The sequence below is a fragment of the Arachis stenosperma genome, chromosome 2, assembly GCF_014773155.1.
Source record: "Arachis stenosperma cultivar V10309 chromosome 2, arast.V10309.gnm1.PFL2, whole genome shotgun sequence".
In the NCBI taxonomy this organism is placed as follows: domain Eukaryota; kingdom Viridiplantae; phylum Streptophyta; class Magnoliopsida; order Fabales; family Fabaceae; genus Arachis; species Arachis stenosperma.
In genome coordinates this window covers 95,033,739-95,052,174 of record NC_080378.1, presented here as the reverse complement: position 1 = coordinate 95,052,174, position 18,436 = coordinate 95,033,739, and the positions used below count along the sequence as shown (strand labels likewise).

Below are 18,436 nucleotides of genomic sequence, written 5' to 3'. Positions count from 1 at the left end.
GTCATTATTTACCTAGCACTCTCCAATTTATATTTATCCGGGACTTGGACAAAGGAATTAAGTAAGAAATTGAATTGTTTATAGCGTGAAATATCCAAAATTACAAAAACTGAGATGGATGTTCCAAAGATGACTAAACATTTCTCTGTACAGCGTGAATGCGTGATCTTCGGTAACTATAAAATCCCCATCCCTCCGAAAATGTTCCAAATCTGGATGAACATTATTACCTTGCCTCGGTGGCCTCCTGAAAAAGAATAAGAGAAATAAGAAAATTTTAATTCAGTCTGTGTGTTTCACACACACACATGATATATTGATTTTGTAGTTGATGTCATATTTAACTATCCCTAACAGCTGCTTTGTTAAAGCCTTAAAAGGCATAACTTTTAGCCTTGCGAGGAACATGATCTTAGGTAACTTTTCATCGATAAAAATATGAAAAGTAATAATACAACTGAAGTTTTCAACATTCCACGTAATAACAATAATCCTTTTTCACCAAATATGTTCAGTTCTTCATCAAAAGCAAACAAGACATGATAGGGAAACACATCTTAACTTTTAATCTAGTTTACATAGTGGTGCAATCACATCCGTTCTTTTAGATGACTATTCACGCGGCCAATATAAAAAGTAGTTATTTTTGCTATAGCTTTATATAATTAGATGCACATGTAAAATTATTTTACGCTGACAATGCATCGAAATTAAATTCTAATAAATAAATAGCTGCAAAATGACGTATAATAAATAACAAACCATACCTCTGAAACCTGTTGGGTTCAAAGCCAGGAACATCAGGTGGGCCAAAGGGATCAAACCGTGCACCCGGCGGAACACCAGGAGGGACTCCCCTATTTTGATTTAAATGAAACCACAGATGTGAGCCTCAAAAATGAGAAATCATAGTAGGAGAGCAATGCAGGAAGAATGAGATACAGATAGCTTACGGTTGTCCTCCGGGGAAAGGGGATTCTCCACCAAACCAACGGGGATCATTAGGTCCTGTTTCCAAGTTGAGAACTCAGCATTGCAAATATTGAGGGGAAACCATGTTTGTTATAATTGTATTTAAATCGGAAATTTTTCCTGATACATACCTACAAGCATACTGCCACCAGTGCCCGGATCACCCCTGAAATCAACAAGAGTTTCAACTTAATGAAACACTAAAGAACACTTTAACATGGAGCTAACAACTTTGAAAGAAAAACCAAAAAGTATATTGGAGAAGACATACCATGTAGGGTACACTCCAGCAGGAGGCCCAGGAAAGAGATCACTATCACCAACTGGATTAACGGGAGGATATATAACTCTAAAGAAAACATGAAAAATATTGATCGATGCAAGGTTCAACAATATTATATGAAGAGAAGATAGTGAAGACGGTAAATAACAACGGCATAGCTTGGAAGCAACTAAGTGAACCAATTGCTCCATCAAATATACTAAGTGCATATAAACTGATCTTGACAAACACTAGACACACAAATTAAACAAATGGCAGTTGCCTAGGAATCTGGTTTGCATCAGTTGGGAAAATAAATGGACAAGGCTTACTAAAATTATTAAGTCATAAGAGAGTTCAAAGATGAATATGATATCATGGTTAATGTGATTTAAAAATCCTTGACTTGGTAGGAACGGTAATTATATGTAAAACAAATTTGGATCAACTAAAATGAATATTCTTGTAAAAAATAAGAACTCCCTTTAGATAATTTCATGGGATCCATGCCCAACGGGAGTTACTAATCCAAGTGTGAACTCACTTTTTCACTTCACAAGGATACTTATTTTAAAGGATCACAATTGGTGTAGAACATAATCATGCTACATCATTAACACTGCCTACTCACATTACAAACATGGACAATTAACTAAACAACAAAAAATATTTAAATTACTTAGACCCTTAAAAAAATCTCCTATTGAGGGAATTCAATCATTCAAGGCTGATAACAGCAGTTTGACAAACTAAATTGAAATCATAATATCAATAGGCAAATCCTTACCCAGAGGGATGAATTGGAGCACCACCATGTCCACCAAATCCAACAGGAGGCTCGTGTATCTCTTGCCTTGCTTCTCTTGATCCAGATCTGTAAAGTACAATGATAAAATTTAGTGAAGAGGATATCTGATGAAACAAATCATACATTCAAAATCATCATATGCAAACAATCGTTTAATACAAAGTATGAAAGTACAACCAAAAGCTTGTTTTCAATGTGAGTAGAGACTTTGATTTATACAAGTTTCATATCCTGGCTCGAAATTGTGCGTGTAGGTGCTCAGTACAACATTTTGCACCTGCGCTTGATTGCAGAACAAGGAAAATGAAGTTCAATTCATTTGGTTATCCTACATGGTTTATTTTGTGCACACAAAAGGACAAGGACAGCTGAGTTGACATGTTCACAACCTTGAGTAAAAAGTGAAATATGATTACTCAGCCACAAAATGGGCATCAAACAAAATTTCATTTCCTAGAATTGGATCATGTTTGTTGACTAGGAATCAATCAAGAAATCTGATATATACATAAAACATATAGGCAGGGTAATCAAATATCTTGAATTTCAAAGTGGAAAAAAATCATGCAATTTTCAGTACTACACAACTTAGCACAATGCACACAAAAAAGTCAAAAGAAAAAGGCTTATTAAATAAAACATAACAGAAACTTTCAGAAGAATAAAATATTTCATTGAAAACTGTCTGCAAATCTGGAAGCGGTGTAAATAGCTAAAAATGTTGAGAATAGTAACAGAATGCCACAATTACCCATAATCAGTATATTATAACTATACAATGAAATGCATATTTGATGGCATATACATGAAACTCAGGAACTACATAAAAGAACAGAAATAGGAAAATCCTAATACTTCTACAAATATATTACAGCATCATTCTAAAGTTGAAAACGAAGAAGGAAGATTTTACAAAAGGAAAAGAAAAAAAGAGGTGATTGAGACATGAAACCATATGTACCGTGGAGGATTACTTGCTGAACTGGAAGTGGAGGAGCTATCTAATTTGGCTAAGATATCCTAATTTAGTCTTCTCACCAGCTGCTCCAAATTCTTGAACTGCTCAGAATAATTGCTGCTTTCATTTGCTATAGTATAATCCCTAACACTGTATGTAGAAAAATCAAAGCACCAAATCATGACATAACCGTAAATTCACAAGAAGTACAATTAACCATAGAAAATTTTAATTTTCACAACATATCCGACACAGGAAAATCTTCACCCAGAAAGAAAAGCAGATAACCTTTGAGCAACAAAACTCAATACACACTTGCTTGAAATTTTCAGCATAGAATGAATATACAAAATATTTCTGGTGGCTTTTTTATTCCCTTAACTATTCTATCTTAATATTTGATGTGACAAAGAAAGGAATGGGGAAAAGGGTAAAAGTTGACAATACAGAGTACAAACTCTGATTTCAAATGGTTATCAAATCACAATTCAGTACTTCAGTTTTCATTAAAAATCATGAATGGAAATTCTATTTAATTAAAAATCACAATTCAGTACTTCAGTTGCCCCCACCATAGCCATTATATTTTAGTTTCTGGTCTTCCTCTATCAAGAATGGAAAATTCTATTTAATTAAAAAGAGTAATAAAATAATTCATCAACTAATAGAAGCTCCAAACTCCAACGCAGCCCAATTCAACGCAAACAAAGAAAACCAGGTTGGTCAGTTACAAAAATTTTAGTTTTGCAATGTAGCAAATGAAAGCAAAATCTTGAAGAACTTATAGCTTGAAGGGGGAAAAAAGTGGCTTACCAAATCTCAAGGTGTGCAGGGTCAGAAGTCCCTTCCTTCAAGGCATCAATGAGTAACTTCTCATTCATAACGAGGCACTTTACCAGCACTTTATTTGAAACCTTTTCTGGATTGACATAAACAAAAGCATATTCTTGGTCTAGTTGGTTCCAGTTCTCTACAGACACCTCCTCTACACACAATCATGAACCACATATTAAAAATGATCAGTAAATACTAATTATAAGATACAGGCTGCATATATCAATTTGCTACATCTTCTCTTGACACCACAAGGTTATCTTCTAACTTCAGCTTAATTGACTTGATCCTCAGATTAGATTGCATAGCCTAATCCTTTGTCTAGTATGGAAGCCTAATCCTTTGTCTAGATTGCAAGCTCAAATTTACTTTATAATCTAAATAACGAACCTCTGTAATTCACTCAATCAATCACATATCAGTATTTGATGGTTTTCAATAAATCATCAACTCGAGAACAAATAATCTTTTAAAGTACATGTTGAACGGCTAAATACACATATTCAATCTTGATGGATAAAATGTTCCTAAAATATATGAAGATTTGAATTGTATGCACCGCCAGCATAAACGAATCTTAAGTATACATCTAATTATATATTTTCACATTATCAACAATACATGACTCACCTCGTCGCTATTTTTAAAGTCATAAACAGAAACTTCCGATTAGATAATCCGATAAAACTCTCTTACACTGATTAGATGAAAATTGTTCTACATAGCTAGTGCTGCAAACTTAGGGCACGTTTGGTTTGCCTTTTTTACTTTCTCTGTTTTCTGTTTCTTGCAAAGAAAACAGTGAAAACAGAAAACAGAATTGTCAATTGTTTTCGCTAAAGAAGAGTGATAATTAATGATATTTGGATATTTCACACAAAATATATCGAAATTAAATGATTTCGTTAAAGAAAAAAGAGAGAACAAAACGGGAATTAGTGAAAGTGTTACCGGTGGAGGGATGCGAGAGGGCGTCGTCGGAGAGGGCTTGGGGGCCGGTGGCGGTGAGGAGGTAGCCGGAAGAGAGGAAGGTGGCGTGAACGACAAACGCTGCTTTGTCGTGGTCGTTTCGAAAGGAAGGCCTCGCAGCCCTTATGACCGCCATCACCGACTTATCCGTAGCCATTGTCGGTTTATGATTCTAACGTTTGGGACACTACGTTTCAGCTTGCAGCTTCCGGAGTGAAGAGGAGTGTTGTGGTTCTTTTCTTTCTTTCCTTTGAATTTTGACACTGAAGGTGTTTGTTTCTTCGGAGAGAAGTTGAGCACAAAAGCGAAGCGGTTCGGGGCTAGAGTCTTTAACTCTTTATCCGTCGGTATTGGATATGAACGCTACAAACTTAAACTTAGGACTGTATTTATTTAGAGTTTTTTAATTTTGATATGGAAGAGCTTACGGTGTATAACAAGGTTATGGGGGCTTAGGTGTATCATCGACCTGTGATGGCTGCTGAACTAAAATTGGAGGTTCGATTTGAAAAATTGAAATCAGACGATACGCTAATCGGCGGGTTTGATTTGTGTCCTGCTGCCACGTGGCGAACATGCACATGCTTTTCTTGTTGGCTCCTTTTCAATGTAACTCCATTGTGAGTGTCTCCCCCTCCCAGCAACCATTACTTTCACTTTCATATCTTTTTATTTGCTCTTAAACCCCATTACTTTCACTTTCATATCTTTTTATTTGCTCTTAAACCCCACAAGCAGCATTCAATTTTCACTATTATTGGACCACCAAAAACTTAAAAAAAAATTAAAAAAATAAATTAACCAAAATTTTATATTGTTAATTATCTTTGACATTTTAATTATGTAAGTTTTTATTTTTTAATATTTTGATTTAGTAAAAATAATAGTTGTGATAAAATTAAAATTTTTAATAATAATATATATTATAATAACACTAAATAAAAATTAATCATATATATATATATATGATATAATTACTGTTAGGTGTTAAAAAAGTAGTTAATTAGAGTTTACCCTTTATAAAATCTCTGTACCATTAATTAGTTAATAATATGCATGTAATGTTATGTTTTTTATTTGATTTGGGCTTAGATTTATGATTATTGATTGATATGTTGTAAATAAAATGAATGATGAATGAGATCTCTAAATAAATTTTATTATTATTATTATTATTATTATTATTATTGTTATTATTATTATTATTATTATCATCGATAGAGAATCGTAATGAATTATTTTTATTATTATTATTATCGGTAGAGTAGGGAGTAGAGAATCGTAATTAATTATTATTATTATTATTATTATTATTATTATTATTATTATTTAACATAATTTAGTATAATTTAGACAATAAATTAGGCAAATTTACTATGTATGTTTACAATGTATGTTTGATAGGCAATTATGCAGGTAGTAAGTTATAACGGACATGTAAGGAAAATTATATTATTGTTAATTTAGTTATATTATACTGGTACTTATAAAGGAAATGTGATCTTGTAAGATTTACGGATGTTGATATATGATCACTTAAAGTCACCCGATCTGTACAACTAAATTGTTGAGGGTCACTTACAGGAGACAGGTTTTATTATGTTTTCCAAATTGGGGTAATCCAATGTCAGTAAGCAATGATTAATGCTCTGATTGAGAGATAGCGGCCTGAGACTCACACATTTCATTTTCCGGTTGGTGAGTGTGCGGTGACGTTGGAGGATGTTGCGATGATTATTGATCTGCCGACAAATGGTCTCCGGTTACAGGACCGACCATGAGTAGTTTTGAGGCGTTGGAGGCCGAGTGCTTGCACCAGTTTGGGGTTGCACCGAAGAAGACGGACTGTAGAGAAAATGTAACAATTGTAACTTCTACTCTCCAGGTGCCCCCGCACTTGGACTACCACGTTGACGACATCTATTACGGTTGTGACCCTCGACACCGCATTGCTTGCATCTCCTAGGACCACGCAACATGCGAGTGTCCATCTCATTCAAGAAGCGGGTCATCTTAGGCCGACCTTTGGCTACCCGTCTGAGGAACGGATTGCCAACGAATCAAGGTCCATGATATGCAGACCACGTTGTAGGATTTCTCTGTGGTCTAAATCTAGCCCTGTATACTTTTCAAACTTGGTCCATCTTGTATACGTCATGAATGTACACTTGCCAATCCAATCATTGATTTGCACAGTAGGCTAGAACATGTCGACGCGGAATTCGGTCAACTTAGAATTCACCACAGTCGCACTGTTGTTGGCGTAGGTCAACTGCATACTCAACCCCCACTAGGCATCTCACGTACTTCAAAGACTTCATGTTCTTTATCAAAACAGCTCACTTGTATATTTTTTGATGCTCGCTGATTTGCATGCATCTTGGAGGTCACCATCTCAGAGAACACATGTCCAGCATTAATTCGAGCCTCAGCCTCGGCTCTTTTCCTAGTGAACAACTCATTCAGACTGTAAAATGTAGCCTTAACAAGCGCAGTGACCGGGAGATTGCGTGCACCCTTCAAGACGAAGTTGATGCACTCCACAAGATTGGTGGTCATATGACCCCATCTGTATCCACCATCAAATGCCAAAGCATACTGCTCACGTGGGATACGGTCAAGCCAGTTGGTGTAGGCCATACCCCATTCTTTTAATCGTTTATAGCGCATCTGGTACTCCCAAATCGTCCTCAAATATCCTACGATAAAAAACAATCACCAATGAACAATAATCTATCGAGTCGTATTTACAATAACAACGGAGTAAACCTTGTATTTAAACTTACCGATATTGACGATAAGTTTTTGCAAGTAAGGTGCCTTGAACTTCCTCAGGAAGTTCGACTCAATATGCCGGATACAAAACATATGGAAAGCTATAAGAGGAGACCAAGCTCCATTACTTTGAGCAATAGCTGACCTAATAGAATCGTGTCGATCAGAGATAAGTCCGACACCATCACGTGTCACCACATGTTGAGGCAGGTTACTTAGAAAAAAGTATCATGCATCAGAAATCTCTCCCTTCACTATGGCAAACGCAATAGGCACGATGTTGTTACTACCATCTTATGAGACTGCAACCAACAAACGACCCTTGTATTTTTCATATAAATGAGTCTCGTCCACCTGCACTATTGGCTTGCAATGTCTGAAGGCCCTAATACAAGGGTAATAACTCCAAAAGACTCTATGTAGTACACGGATATCATGAACTAAATCATCCCCCTGGTACGCAGGCATTGTTTCAAAGTGAACCACTGCTAACGGCTCCTTGTGACACATGGCCTCAAACCATATGGGCAAAGCTTCATACAATTCATAACCTCCGAAAATGGACTCAATCGCCTTCTGCTTTGCTAACCAAGCTTTCCGATAGCTGATGGTGTAGTTAAACTTTGACTGGACTTCCGCAATGACTGATTTCACCTTTAAAGATGGGTCAACCTCTACCAACGGCTTAATTGCTTCTGCAACTGTCTTGGAATCCAGTTTCGAATGGTCTTGAGAAATTGTCGACCTGGTACAAGTGTGACTACCATTGTACCTCCTTATCTCCCAATAGTACTTCTTCTGCATTTTCGTAATCCTGATAAGCCAATCACAACCTTTACCATAGTGTGTACATTTAGCATAGAATGTCGTCGGTTCCGACTCATAAATCTGATAGTCTACACCTCTACGGATGGTATAATCTTTCATTACCTTGATTACTTCCTCTCTTGAATTGAATTCCATCCCCACCGTAAATTCACCATCGGCCACAACAGGAAGCTCTTCCACAATCACACCACAAGATATATATTTTTATAAATAATCATATATATATATATATATATATATATATATATATATATATATATTAACAATTAAAATTTCTCTATACGTTATACGTAATAAATCAATTTTTATGTATATAGTAATAAATCATTTATCATATAAACAATTGATAAATACACTTTACCATCTATGATTATAACAGTCTATACATTCGCTATTCTATCTACATAAAGAACTAGTAAATATAATTCTTATTAAAAAACTATTAATTAATAAAGTAATCAAATGGTATAGTCTCAAATGACATAACTGCATTCATATATTGAGGAAACTTCGGTGCATTCATGGCTTCCAAGTCCAACGACTGCATGAAAGAAGGCTCCTGAAACGGAAGCGAGTTTGCTAGTGCATTAGCAACTTCCGCCACATCCGCGTTCATGGTGCCGTCAGATCCATCTTCGTCTTCACCTGGACCAACGATCTCATAGTTACTTTCAAAATCCTCCTTGCTATCACTATTATAATCTTCCAATTCAATATTTTGGTCCGCTTCAGATTGCTCGAACTTAATATACAACTCGATGCACGACATTCGGTGGTGATTCTCAATATACATTGAAAACATTTCCTGCGTACTTGCTTCATCTGTCACGTATTTGGTCTGAAATTGAACGAACCTACCAAACACAGGTAAAGGATGCCTGTACAAAATACACGATATTTTTCTAGATCTTTGAGAATCTATCTTCTCACAACTCACACCTTTTAATTCATCAAATGACAATGTGAATGGAATAATAACATCTAACAGATTTTCACATACAAATTAAACTCCCTCATATGTTAGTAATAAAATCTGTACATAACAATACATTTTTAATACAACTCTATCATCCATAATACTATACGTGTTTAAATACTCTCATTCTCAGTATAATCTATTCTACAGAAACAAAGAAGGATGGGAGAAGAGGAAGAACATCACCTAAATGCAAAAACTCACGCTGAAGAAGAAGAAGAAGAAGTGGGGGTTCTGTGATTTCTTTGGTTTATGTATGCATGAGTAACTAAATCGGACGGTCCAACCGCGTGCTCCCAATTCAAAATTTTTCACGCAACATAAATCGCTGGGTCCGATTAGTGTTGCATCTGATTTAGCCAGCAACAAATCGCTGGATCCGATTAACATACCATTTGATTAAAAAAATTTTGCCAGCCACAAAATTCTGGGTCCGATTGGTGTTCCATCGGAGTCAAAAAAAATTTAGTCAGCAAGAAATCGGTCCATCTGATTACATGCAACGCACACTCCCCCTCACACAAATCGGACCGTCTGATTTGTGTTCTTTTCTCCCAACAAGAAGTCGGACAGTCCGATTTCACCCCTCTCCCTCCCAAATTCCAATGTTACACCATCACAACAGTGTAAATCACCCACAATCTCCATAAATTAGTGTAACTCACAATTGGAAATCATATAAAAAAAATTAGCCTATTTATTTATTAAGATATAAATATTAATTATTAAACTGGTAGTTTATGTTTATAGTTTATTTATTAAGACATAAATACAGTGGTATATAAATATATATAAAATATATATTTAGTCTCTTTTATTAAAGTTAAGATAAAAAATATAATATATAAAACATAAAATTTGATTTTTTATTTTTAATTATTTTTTAAATTACCAATTTTTATTTTTGATGTTGTAGTGATGAAATATATTAACGAAAGTAAAATTAACATTTGGCTTATATATATATTGTACATTATTACTTAACACATTATAAAATTTGTGTGTTTTATGTCAATATACTTTTGTGTATTTGTTTATGTGTCTATTTATTTTAAAGATACTAACCAATGCAACAGCGTATCAGCACTTAAATTTACTTAAACTCTTAATTAACACCAAGCCACCATAATACTCATATTTGGGAAAAATAATATTTTATTATTTAAGAGTTTGATACAAATAACTCATATATTTAAACTCAAAATCTCACTTCTATTTATAACCATTTATCTCTTTAATAAAGATCATAATTAAATCTAATCAGTAGTCCAGATTAAATATCTAAAATTTTTATTATAAATATCTAATTTATCACATTTATCTAAATACTTTTAGATTCTTCTATACTTCTTTTCATACATATATATATATATATATATATATATATATATATATATATATATATATATATATATATATATATATGGGTTAACCACCAAAAACGCCCTCGAATTATTCAAACGCTGACAAAAATACACTCAGATTTTACTATCGACAAAAATACCTTTAAATAATTTAAAAACACAACAAAAATACCCAACAGTAAATATATTTCAAAAAATGCCTTAGAGATTGAATTTTGATGCAATTTTTTGCAAGAATAATTATAAAATTGAGATATTATTATTCTTAAAATTTGGTGATTTTCATTAAGTATATTATTTTTTTATAATTTTTTTGTTAACAACTAATAATACTTTTAAAAAATCACAAAAAAATATATACTTAACAAAAAATCACCAAATTTTAAGAATAATAATATCTCATTTTTCTAATCATGCTTGCAAAAAATAGCATCAAAATTCAATTTCTAATGTATTTTTTGAGAAATACATATTTGATGTTAGTTTTTTTGCAAAATTATCTAACATTAAATATGTATTTCTCAAAAAATACATTAGAGATTGAATTTTGATGCGATTTTTTGGAAGCATGATTAGAAAAATAAGATATTATTATCTTTAAAATTTGGTGATTTTTTGTTAAGTATATAATTTTTTTGTAATTTTTTTGTTAATAACCAATAATACTTTTAAAAACTCACAAAAAAATATATATTCAGCAAAAAATTACCAAATTTTAAGAATAATAATATCTCATTTTTCTAATCATGCTTGCAAAAAATTGAGTCAAAATTCAATCTCTAAGGTATTTTTTAAAAATATATATTTACTGTTGGGTATTTTTGTTGTATTTTTAAATTATTTAAAGGTATTTTTGTCAATAGTAAAATTTGGGTGCATTTTTGTCAGCGTTTGAATAATTCGGAGACGTTTTTGGTAGTTAACCCTATATATATATATATATATATATATATATATATATATATATATATATATATATATATATATATATATATATATACTCTTTTAGAATATTCTATCACCTTTTAGAGTCTTTTAAAATCTTCTAGAGTCTTCTGGAATTTTTCGAGACATTCTGAGACATTTTAGAACTATCCAGAGCATTTTCAAATATTTTAAAAAACTATACAAATACTATTAAATCTAATATTTTAAAATTTATCGTGACATTTTGCTCACTTTTCTTCCAAAAATGTACAATCTCATATCTAATCATTTTTTCTTATTAAGGATTAAAAGATTTTTAAGTTTTAAAAATAATTCATCGGCTCTTTATCTGATAATATCTGTGGTATGTTTAAAAATTTACTTATTATTAGAAATAATGAATACTGTTGAGTTAAGAAAATTACTAATTTAAATGATGATGACAAATATTGATTTATTGGGTTAAACACTCAATTAGTTTTGATTACTTTTGTTAGTGTTGCAGGCCAAAATTAAAGAAGCAGCAGCCCAAACCAATGAAACCGAGAAACAAAGGTTGTTGGTGAGTTCTTTTATCCACAAACAAAGCCCAAAGAAATGAAGCAAAGAAATCATTTGGGCTGACTGGAAAATCAAGCCAATCCAAGTCCAAGTTGACTCATCCAAGTTGAAGCCAACCAAAGCCAACGTTCACAAAGCTTCATCTGTCAGATTTATGAAGAAAGAGAGAAAAAGCTTCTTCCTGGTTCATTCATCAGAGAAGAAAGAGAAAAAAAAAGGTAAATCACAAAAGCAAATGTCTAATCGCCCTAATCAAAGCAAGCTAAGCTAAGTCAGAGGATAAAGGTGATTTATTTCCATTTACATGCAAGTTAATTTCTTCACTTCTTCTTCACATCTCTGCAACGTCAATTTGGGATAAATAGAGAAAGTGGTTTTTGATTTCCACTATTGTGAATCAATGACTTAAAAAGTTACTTGGAACCAAGGAACATTTTCAATAGTTTGGATTTGGATTATCACTAAGTAAGCTTACTTTTGATGTCATGTTATCTTCGGTCAATTGATAAATTCCGATTTCGTGGTTTATTTTGTGCTTAATTTGGGGGATTTTATCACATTTTTTCACATTTATTCAATAAAATAGTATGGTTTTGTAATTCTCCCTTGATTTGTGCTTAAATGTGAAAACATGCTTTTTAGGCCTTAAAATAGCTAATTTTAACTCACTTTAATTCCATTCAATGCCTTGATATGTTTGTTAAGTGGTTTTAGGTTTAGAAGACAAAAATTGGATTGAAGGAATGAAGAAAAAGCATGCAAAATGGGAGAACTCATGAAGAAATGAAGGAACTGTAAAGCTGTCAAGCCTGACCTCTTCACACTCAATTGACCATAACTTGAGCTATAGAGGTCCAAATGAGGCGGTTTAAGTTGTTATTGGAAAGCTAACATCCGGGGCTTCAAAATCATATAAAATTTGCCATAGTTGCCTAATGTCTAGGGATGCGCGTGCGCATTGTACACGTGCGCAATGATTGGTGCACGTGATTTACTAAAAGCAACTCGTGGCCAGCAATTTCTAGAGCATTTTGGGCCCAATCCAACTCATTTCTAATGCTATTTCATGCAGAATTCAAGCTTGGGCAAAAGGGGGAGCAATTGTTAGTAGTTTTGGCATCATGTAGGTTAGTTTCTAGAGAGAGAAGCTCCCTCTTCTCTCTAGAATTAGGTTAGGTTTAGGACATTTCTATCTTAGATCTAGGTTCAATTTCATGTTTCCATCTCATTTCCTTTATGATTTCTTGCTTCTACTATTTCATTCTCATGGTTTGTAGTGTTAATTTTCCTCTTTACTCTCTTTTGTAATCATGCACTCATGATGAATGCATGGTGGCCAAAACATGCAATTCAAAAGAGTTAAGAAGCTTAAAGACAATGTAACATTCACTTGGTGTTCACAAATGTTAAACATGAAAACTCAAAACCAAGTGACAAAATATAACCTCAACAAAGAAATCCAACAATGCAAATTAAAAACAATGATGTTAAAATAACATTTCATCAATGATCAGCAGCAAGAAACAGTAAACAAGGTTAATAATCCAACACTTATAAAGAAAAATAGAAAACAAAATGAAAATGTACTAATTAAACAATTAACCAACTAACTAAAAGAAGTGGTTATGGATGGTGTTTGGTAGTGTTGGATGATGATTGAAGGGTGGAAAGAGAAGATAAGAAGGAAAGAAATGGAAGGAGGAGAAGAAAAGAAGGTGGGTGAAACAGAGCAATCCACACGTATGCGTCATGTACGCGTAAGCGTGGATTGATGAAATGGTAGCAACGCATACGCGTAAAGCATGCGTACGCATGATGAGTTATTTGGAACAGCGACGCGTACGCGTGAGGTACGCATGCGCGTGCCTTGGGGCACAAAGTTGGCACACTTCAGGCACAACTCTCGGGTGAATGTATGGGAAGTGGAAATATTCAATCCACGCGTACGCGTGCATGACGCGTGTGCGTGGATGATTGAAATTACTTGGGTCACGTGTATGAGTGGAGTGCGCGTGCGCGTGGATGGTGCTCTGTTTTTCAAAATTTTACTATGTTTTTGGACCAAACCAAGCATTCCAAACCTTCAAACAACTACCAAAACATCATAAAACCTTATTTAACATACTAAACTCCCAAATAAACATATCTAACTAAACAAAACATAAAATTAAACTAATTATTAGCAATATTTACAAAAAGAAAAAAAGGAAAGATGTTACCATGGTGGGGTGTCTCTGATAAACCCCTATTTCATGGTTTATCTTGTGCTCAATTGAGTGGTTTTTATCAAGTCCTTGCCCACTTATTCATATGATTTGCATGGTTTTACATTCCCCTTCCTGATTTTGTGCTATGATTGAAAATATGCTTCTTTGGCTTTTATTTTCTTTTATTTAAATCCTCTCTTATTATCATTCGATGCCTTGATATGTGTGTTAAGTAATTTCAGAGATTATAGGGCAGGAATGGCTTAGAGGATGGAAAGGAAGCATGCAAAAGTGGAAGGAATATAAGAAGTTGAAGGAATTGCAAAGCTGTCAGCCTGACCCTCTCGCACTAAAATGACCATAACTTGAGCTACATAGGTTCAAATGATACGGTTCCAGTTGCGTTGGAAAGCTAACGACCAGGGCTTAAATTTGATATATAATTTGCCATAGTGGCCATACAGATAGGCGATGCAAACGCGTGCTCCACGCGGACATGTCGCAGTGACAAAAATCAGCGTGGCAGATTTCGCAACCAGCGAATCGTGGGATATTTCCGGCCCAGTTTCAAGCCCAGAAAACACAGATTAAAGGCTGCAAAGTGGAGGAATGAAGGGAGATGACTCATAATTCACTTTTCATAATTTAGATGTAGTTTTTAGAGAGAGAGGTTCTCTCTTCTCTCTTAGGATTAGGATTAGGATTCCTCTTAAAGGATTTAGGATTTCTTATTATTTCAACTTACAATTTCTTCTAAGTTTCAGGTTTAATATTCCTTTTATTTATTTTCTCAATTTGGTTTATGAACTCTTTATGTTTAGATTAATCTTCTATTTAATACAATTTGAGGTATTTCAGACTTATGATTGCTTTCTTTTATTTATTATATAAATAATTTGGATTTTTTCTTTTTGGTTTTGGTTGAGTAATTGGTAACTCTTGAGTTATCAAACTCAGTAGTTGATTAATATTTGAAGTTTGCTGGTTGATTTGGATCCCTCTAAAGCTAGTCTTTCCTTAGGAGTTGACTAGGACTTGAGGAATCAAATTAATTGGTCCACTTGACTTTCCTTTATTTAGTAAGGGTTAACTAAGTGGAAGCAACGGACAATACTCATCACACCTGATAAGGATAACTAGGATGGGGTTTCCAATTCTCATACCTTGCCAAGAGTTTTCTAGTTATTAATTTATTAATTCCTGTAATTTATTTCTCTTGTTCAAACCTTTTCAAAAACCCAAAAATACTGTTTTCCATAACCAATAATAAATCATACTTCCCTGCAATTCCTTGAGAAGACGACCCGAGGTTTGAATACTTCGGTTTATAAATTTTATTGGGTTTGTTACTTGTGACAAGCAAACGTTTGTACGAAAGAATTTTCTATTGGTTTAGAAGCTATACATACAACGCGATCATATTTTTATATTTCTTTACCGATAGAAAGTCCGAACGTCAAAATGGCGCCGTTGCCGGAGAATTGAAAATGTGTGCCTTATTATTGGTTATTGTAAATATTTTTGTTTTACTTGTTTATTTGTTTTTGTTTTCCCTTCTTATTTCTATTAGCTACTATGAGTTCTCACCCCTCTCGCTTTGAGTTTGGTTCTAATTTTGTTGAAAGGAATGGAAGCTATAACAGGAATATGCATCAAGGTCTAATCAATCAAAGATGGATGGATCCAAGAGGATCTGATCAACCCTTTAGGCAACAACACCTTCCAAGATATCATGGACAAGGACCATTCTACAATGCATACCAAGCTGATAGATATGGTGGACCCCCTTGTAGTTACCAATAAGCCCCACCCTGTGCTCAGAGACCATCCTCTCAACATAACTTTGAACCAACACACTCACAAGCTCCTTTTCACCATTCACCACCATATGATCCTTATCTGCCCCAATTCCAATCCAATTACTCCCAAGAACCACCACTTCCCTATGTACCATGTCTGTACCCATCACCTCAAGAATCACAGGCTCGCTTCGAAGAATCAGTAGATCAATTTCATGCAACCCTTCATCAACTGGAGCAAGCAATAAATCAATTATCTTCCAGACGTTCGGACACTCAAGGAATCCCCATGGCTTCATGTGGAGAATCTAATGAAGAACGTAGCATAAAGGAGATACTAGAAACTCCAGTAGACAGTACAGAGCATGACTTCATGCTGGAACAAGTAGAGGAAGCTGTCATTATAGAAGAAGAAGAGTTGATTGAGGATTTAGGAGATGCTGAACCTCCATGGGAACCCAGAGTTGCGGAGAATTTCGTCAAGGACGTTACAATTGATGCTAAGGAGGATAGTGCACAACCCCCGAAGCAGGTATCATATGAAGAACTGGACGGAACAACCTAAGAAACAAGTCTCCTTGAGAATGATAATCACAAGACAAGTTCTCTTAATAATGAACTTGCATCCGCAAGTGAATTCCTTGAGATAGAAGAATCTTCCCCAAGTGAATACGAACATGATGCAGAGGTAGACTTTTCTCAACCTCCCTATTATGACTCAAGTGATGAGGAAGATATCGAAGACTTTGATCAAGACATGGTTGAAATTAAAGAAGTTTGCAAAGAAGTGGAGGAATTCACAGAAGAACATAAGGGCGTAGAGCTTGCAGAACCACTGGAAACACTTATCCCAAGGCCACTACCACCCAACTCCAACTTCAAGTGGGTAAAATCCTTAACTTTTATCTTTACTTTTCCACTTGAATATGGTTTACTTGAAATAGATGGCCAGCTTAGAGCTCTTTGCGGCTTTAAGAGTAAAAGGGAAATGACTCGCACTCAGAGCTGGTATGCGAAATTCAATGAGGTTCCACACTTCAATTTGAGGTGCGGGGATTGGTGTCAAGCTCAATTGAAAGGATCTCGAAAGCTGTTTGGTCACTGCAGTGAGAATTCAGATTACTTACCACCCAGCTGGAAAAATGTAGATCAAGATGAGAACGGGTGTAAAAGCAAAGTTTGGGATCTTGGAGTCTGTTCTGACATTTAGCACACTGGAAGCCTGAGAACCTGTTTAATACTACTCAAGGGCTTTACATGCCTTGTTTGGGACCCCGGAGGCTGTTGGCATTCCAAACATTGGTGGAGATTTCTGGATGAATTCAAGCACAAGCCACTATAACAGGAAAGCTCATCAAATGTCCAACTTAAGGACTTTAACTAAAAGTGCTAGGTGGGAGACAACCCACCATGGTATGATCGCTTCTTTTTCAGTTTTAATTTTAGTCTATTTTTGAGTTTTGATTGAACCTGGAATTATGCATAGCATTCATATTAAGCACTGCATTATGCATATTGCATTATAAAAAAAAAATCACGCACGCGATGCGACGTCGCTGACGCATCCGCGTCATATGTGCATTGGGAAGAAAACTAAATTGAACAGAGAGTCACGCGAAAGGCACAAATTGATCCACGTGACCGCGTCGCTGACGTGTTTGCGTCATTTACAAAAAATGCCTCCCATGCGTCCGTGTCAACCATGCGAACGCGTGACCTGAAAATCGGCGTAAAAAAGGGTGTATGGCAGCAAGTTGTGATGGAGTGGGGCTGGAACCATGCTAGATGCACAAGCCCTACCACGCGAATGCGTGCCCCACGCGTCTGCGTCGTTTTTCAAAGTATGGCCATTCACGCGATCGCGTCAACCATGCTACTGCGTCACCCAGATTTTTGGCAAAATGCATTTAAAACAGAGAGTTGCACGACCGCGAGGCTGCCTTCGCGCTAATGGCACAAATCACTCCACGCGAACGCGTGACTCACGCGTCCGCGTCACTTCGTAAATCGCGCCAACCGCACGAACGTGTGCTCCACGCGTCCACGTCACATGCGACGCACAGCTTATCCAAATCACCGCCAACTATCTTATCTTTTCTTCCCCAAATCTAAATCTTTTCTTTCCCTTCTTTTTTTTCTTTCTTTTTTCTTTTAATTGGTGTTAGAAATTTATTTGGGTCATTATTTTGCTTTTGG

At 34.9% G+C, this 18,436-nt stretch overlaps 1 protein-coding gene and 1 pseudogene across 1 annotated transcript; both read right to left on the bottom strand.

Annotated features, from left to right (window-relative positions):
• Window positions 1-54: 54 nt before the first annotated feature.
• LOC130961623 (probable proteasome inhibitor) lies at window positions 55-5,151 on the bottom strand (annotated as a pseudogene).
• A 1,526-nt stretch (window positions 5,152-6,677) lies between these two features.
• Window positions 6,678-8,505, bottom strand: LOC130963206 (uncharacterized). The gene is made up of 5 exons (XM_057889342.1): window positions 7,892-8,505; window positions 7,590-7,723; window positions 7,195-7,502; window positions 7,011-7,075; window positions 6,678-6,840 (listed from the first exon to the last, which is right to left on the bottom strand). The coding sequence occupies exons 1-5, from the start codon at window positions 8,503-8,505 to the stop codon at window positions 6,678-6,680; spliced, it is 1,284 nt and encodes a 427-aa protein (XP_057745325.1).
• Window positions 8,506-18,436: the final 9,931 nt, after the last annotated feature.